The sequence below is a fragment of the Rattus norvegicus genome, chromosome 8, assembly GCF_021556685.1.
Source record: "Rattus norvegicus strain SHRSP/BbbUtx chromosome 8, alternate assembly SHRSP_T2T, whole genome shotgun sequence".
Taxonomy (NCBI): domain Eukaryota; kingdom Metazoa; phylum Chordata; class Mammalia; order Rodentia; family Muridae; genus Rattus; species Rattus norvegicus.
The window spans coordinates 7,901,501-7,907,500 of record NC_141541.1 but is presented as its reverse complement, the minus strand read 5'-3'; the positions used below and the strand labels follow the sequence as shown (position 1 = coordinate 7,907,500).

At 35.8% G+C, this 6,000-nt stretch overlaps 1 protein-coding gene and 1 long non-coding RNA gene across 10 annotated transcripts in view; one reads left to right on the top strand and one right to left on the bottom strand.

Annotated features, from left to right (window-relative positions):
- The window catches only part of Gria4 (glutamate ionotropic receptor AMPA type subunit 4), a 454,905-nt gene that overhangs the window by 314,299 nt on the left and 134,606 nt on the right, over positions 1–6,000 (top strand). For all 6 annotated transcript variants that reach the window (XM_087560749.1, XM_087560747.1, XM_087560748.1 and 3 more), the window contains 1 exon segment: positions 4,478–4,531. In XM_087560749.1, coding sequence (XP_087416875.1) covers positions 4,478–4,531 — 54 coding nt within the window.
- The window catches only part of LOC120094073 (uncharacterized), a 43,500-nt gene that overhangs the window by 32,457 nt on the left and 5,043 nt on the right, over positions 1–6,000 (bottom strand).

Below are 6,000 nucleotides of genomic sequence, written 5' to 3'. Positions count from 1 at the left end.
GACTAAGAATTGGAGGCCAAAACAAGGTCACTTTATCCATCAAAATGAAAATATTATCCTAATGCTTTAGGCAATTATATTAACTTTAACTACCTTTCCTTCTTTTTTAGTATTTTTTTGATTCTTTGAATACTTCACTCATGTATGCACTGGATTTTGATAATATTCTCCCATTCTTCTCCCATTAACTCCTCTTGGATCCATCACCCTTCCCTGACACTCTAAACTTCTTTTTTTTCTTACTAAGTTCAGTGTGTGCTGACTCTGTACTTATGGGCATAGAGCCTTCCAGTGGAGAATCATCTACCTGTCAAAGACCACATCTTTAAAGAAAGCTGACATTCCCGGAAGCCATAAATTACCAATAGCCTGTGGAGGCTTGTGAGCTCTTATCCCCTCCATTCTAGAAAGTAGACTGCCTTGATCCTATCCAGGATTGTAACAATAAACCACAGGTGTTACGAATTCATGAGTAAAGTGGTCCTATCAAATCCATCAAACACTGTTTCTGTCTGGTACTCCCTAAATTCTGGCTCTTATACTCTTGCCCCCTCTCTACAAATGGTCCCTTAGACTCTGGAGGGAAAGTTATGATATAGATGTCCTATTTATGGTTCAACACACCACAGATATTTATTCTCTTTACTTTGATCAGTTATAAGTTTCTGCGTTAACTCATGATCACTTGTTCAAATTTCTCTGATGAGGACTGAGAGTAGGATGAATCAGAGGCTACAAAGGTAGGAATTTTAAAGCCACTAAAAAATGAATCAAGAGTTATATTAATGAATTTACCACATCAATATCAGATGTGCACTCATGATACCTACTTGTTCATATGCATACACCTGGTTTTACAACTAATCATTTGACCACCATCATAGACACTTCTAAAGAAGTATTTGTTTCCTAAAAGAAGCAAGAAGAAGCAACTGAATGTTTCAGGTTTATTATATCTTTTAAGCATACATTATTGAAAAGACAGACTCCTTTGATAGTGACCATCAGTATAGTTGGTGCATCTTTCCTAGCCTGTTTTTCAGAACTTAAAGCAGACACTCGATAATTATTATTATCTAGTTGCATTCAGTGTTTCATTCCAGGTGGTCCAGCTTCTTTGCCACTACATCTCTTTGTCACAATGAAAACTGATAATTATACTTTACAGCCAAGTCCCTACCTTAATGTCATTTTCCTATGATAACATGACCAACTCCCATTGAAGAAGGCAGAAACATTCTAGATTCCATCTCGAACTGTTTCTCTGCTGAAACAACAATGTCAAGCACACAGACATACTGATCTGAACTCAGAATTATTTTTAAACATAAAATATTCTCCGCTTGGTAAAACCCTAATTCTGATAGTGTCCATTTGAAGCATCCTTAAACATTTTTAAGTAAGAAAGTTATAGACATGCTTTACATAAAGCACTATTCACTGTTATTCAGAATATGTACTATACATTTTTCACAAAGAAATGTCTATCTTGGGTACATTCTTGGTGATGAGCCAAGATCTGGCCTTAAACCATGGCCACCTTAAGTAGGGAAGGAATAAAGAGGTTTGTGTACAATGTGTGTAGTAGTATAGTCATAATGTCATTATATGTGTATATGTGTGTGTGTATGTGTGTGTGTGTGTGTGTGTGTGTGTGTGTGTGTGTACACTTTTTCACAGTAAAGAAGTTGGATCAGCAAAGGCTCTGGTCTCTCTAGCATCTTTTAGTGAGTGTCTTCAAACATATGCTTTTTAAGGATCTCTGTCTCCAGATGCCAATGCTCATCACACTCTGTAGCAGGATCTTTCTTCCCATATTTTGTCCTTTTGTTTCCTGGGGTTTGATGAGACTTTAATCTTTAAAAATACATAGACTTCTTTACCTGATTTTAGTGCTTTGCTAACAATTTAGAATTAATTAGTTTGCTAGGAGCAACCAGGACCAAGTTTCTAGCAGTTCCATGTGCTGTAACACTACAGTTATACCTTAAATAGAATTTTTTAAATTGACAGTTTTGATTGCAATAATATTAAAATCATATGCTGACTATATAAGAATGAAAAAGCAGGGTAGGCCTGGGGCTTAAAGAAAGTGCAAACAGGTTTTGATAACTACAGAAGAAGAACATAAACTAAGCAGAAAAAAATACAGAATTGTTTGCTGACTGGCAGCAGAGCTAGCTGAGACCAAATGGCAAAAATCTGTTCAAACTCAGTTCAAGTCTGTGCATTTCCTCATACAAGTAGCTGTTACCTAGTGTTCCCTATTGATGACTATAGCTTCCAGAAATGTCCACAATAGCAAATAATCTTGTCTTGCTCAGTCTATGTTCAGTCACTCAATCACACCCAATAAAACAACTCAGAAAATGTCTCCTGTGCAGGTTAGATTTTTGTCCACTTGACATAGTCGTCTGGTAAAAGGGACCTCAGTTAGACAATGACTCATCAAATTGACCTGTAGATAAATCTGTAGAGCTTTTTCTTGGTTAATGGGGAGTACCCAGGCCACTGGGGTTGGTGCCATCCCTGGGCAGATGTCCCTGAGTTGTATAAGAAAGCAGAATAAGCAAGCCATGGAAAGTATGCCTGTAGTCAACATCCTACCTCTACTTTAATTCCTATCTCAAAGTTCTACCTTAGCCCTGCCTTGGCTTCCTTGATGATTCACTGAAAACTCTAAACCAAATAAAACCTTTCTCCCAAAACTTGCTTTTGATTATATTCTTTATTGAAGAAATAGAAAGCAAACTATGACATTAATTTATTAATTTTTTATAGTTCTGTCTGTATTGTTTTTCTTCACCTTTGGGCAAGATTCTCAAAGAATGTCTATTTGATGGGTATAAGCTAAGTATATATATATATATATATATATATATATATATATGTAAAATGTCATAAATTTATACCTAAACATAAAGAACATAAATCTTCTATAAATAAGAACAAAAGATGACTATGATATAGTTAGGTAACAGATGGGATGAGCTTATATGGAATTCAGTGCTCACCCAGAAAGAGGAACTTTATGATCAGACTAAATAACAGGTCAGAGCTCAGATCCTATGTAAAACCAGAATACTGTCAAGAACACAATCAAAATAGAGAAGAAAAATGTGCTAACTATAGAGGGCATTCATTGAGTGTACTTTGTCTAGGTCTCAGTTTAATATGTTAACGGAGTCATCTTTTCTAAGAGTTATAACTTCCTTCTTCCGGCAGATTAAATTTTGAATTTGTACCATACACAGTGATTGGAAAATCTAGAGTTTGAGAAATAATTATAATAATGGATGCATGCAAATACACACTATCTTTGGGGTGGGCATTTTACAGGATTTTGCCTGAATTTTTTTTTCAAAATTGAAAGTCAGTCCTCAAAGTGAGAAAGTTTGAACCAAGTCACCAGTGGCTGATGTTAATTTATTAACAGCAAACATGCTTCCATAGGCCTGCACATGAAGAGGGAACATATGAAAATTCTTCAAGTAAAAGGCAACCGGGCAGAAAAAGTTAAAGTATAAAGCATTTGGGGATGCTGAATAGAGTGCTGATATCACTCTAGAAGTGATATCACATCTTAGAAGATCCAGAGTCACAAGACCGTGAAACCAGTGCTTTCCTATCAATTATCTTCATTTCATCGTCCACCTAATTTCCACTGTGCTTATTTGAACTTGTTTGTGTCCACCTGTTGAGGAGACCTAGCAGTACCCTCTAAATGTCAATCCACACATAATCAACAAATTGCATTCATTGACATTCTTTTGTTTTATTTTGTCCATCTGATATTTATGTTTACTGAAGAGTAAATTCTTTGAACCAAAATTACTTTATTTCTGTGCTAATGTACTCTCTTTAGAAATGTATAAGAACAGTTATTTTGTGTCACTATTGATCTCTCTGAGGAAATTATATTATTCTGCCTTTTCCAAAGGGGTAGCAAAAAATGTTTGTAATTAAGAAAGCATGAATGATGTCAAATAGTGGTTTTATTTTTTAACATTGTACTTTGATGTGATTTATGAGTTCTTATTATAATGATCTGCTTTTATAAGTCAAATAAGGATGTTTCCCCATCATACTTCTATTGGAAATTATATTGCAGTACCTAATTCTTAATTTATTTTGTGTATGCATGGTGTATATATGGAGGATGTAGGACAACTTGTAGTGTTGTTTCTCTCCTTCCACAAAGTATGTTCTGGGGATCAAACTTAGTTCATCAGGATTGGCAGTGAACACCTTTAAACAGTGTTCCACCACACTACCCTTAGTGAATCTTTTTCATTTATTAAGAACTTCATGAATGACTAGAATCTGTTTTGATGAAATTCATCCTCCCATTCCCTCCCTTCTGACTCCTCTTATACTCTGACTATCTCTTTTACCCCTATGTTCATGTACTCTTTTCCTGTTTCAATAAGGTTTCAGTGAAGTTAAATTGATTTTCTCTCATTCCTTATATTCATAGATTGTGAGTGTTGGGAAGCATGTCAAAGGCTACCATTATATCATCGCAAATTTGGTAAGAAATCTTGTTTTTCTATTTTTACTGAGAATTGATGAATTATCCATGATTTTTTCTTAATATAATTCTCTAATCAATGGTCAATCTACATTATTTACTGTGCTTCAGGTTATATTACTAAAATAACTGGCATATTTTGAAAATTAGATTGAATTTGCTAGGGAGAAATTTAATGATAATTATGTTTTCTTTGCCATTATATCACCTGTCAAATTAAATACTGGCATTTTGTCTTTCCAAATGATAAATGCTTGTCTATATATAAATATATTATCCAGTTGTAGCAAAACAAGATATAATGGTTAATTACATAAATATTTTGAATGGAATTAATAACTTTTAAATTATATCAACCTTTCAACTCACCTAAAGATGGATAATAAACAACATGCAATATACTGCTTGAAGGATCCAAACAAGACTTTGTAGAGTATCTAACAATGTTTACTGAGTGCTTCTGGTTAACCCACTAGCTTGGACAAACAGACTGTTTTTATTATACTTTATTATAGAAAAGTTTCATCTTAGACCTTGAACCTCAATGTGACTTATTCTAGGGAAGACAATGATCCATTAGTGGTTTTTTTTTATTATTTTCTATGACATATTACTTTGATGAGCATCTTATTCTTGAAGCAGGAAAGCAGCTAAAGGACAGAAAAGGCTCAGTCCTGTCACATTTCTGATGTTGAGTGTGCTTTCTCTGTGTTTAAAAGGTCCATCACATGTCCATAGAGAGAGGGCCAGTCTGGTTAACTGGGTTGCATGATAGAGCTGAGACAATATAATATAGCAATGGATTATAAAAGTTATCATACTGTATTTCTTGAATAGAGTAGAATGTTCCAACACTAGATTAATATAGAAACATCAGCAAATTCTGCTCAGCTTTTTTTTTTACAAAATTGGATATTTTCTTTATTTACATTTCAAATGATATCCCTTTTCCCAATTTCCCCTCCAGCAACCCCCCAATCCCATCCCCCTACCTCTGCTTCTGTGATGGTGCTCTCCCACCCACTCACCCACTCACCCACTCACCCACTCCCTCCCTCCTCCATTCCCTGGCATCCCCCTACACTGGGGCATCCAGCCTTGGCAGGACCAAGGACCTCTCCTCCCTTTGAAACACAACAAGGCCATCCTCTGCTAAAATATGTAGTGGGAGCCATGGGTCTGGCAATGTGCACTCTTTGGATGGTGGTTTCGTTCCTGGGAGCTCTGGTTGGTTGGTATTGTTGTTCTCATGGGGTTGCAAATCCCTTCAGCTTCTTCAGTTATTTCCCTAACTCCTCCATAAGGAACCCCATTCTGAGTTCAATGGTTGGCAGCAAGCATCTGCCTCTGTATTTATAATGCTCTAGCAGAGCCTCTCAGGAGACAGCTATATCAGGCTTCTGTCAGCATGAACTTCTTGGTATCCGCAATTGTGTCTGGTTTTGGTGACTGTATATGGGATAGATCCC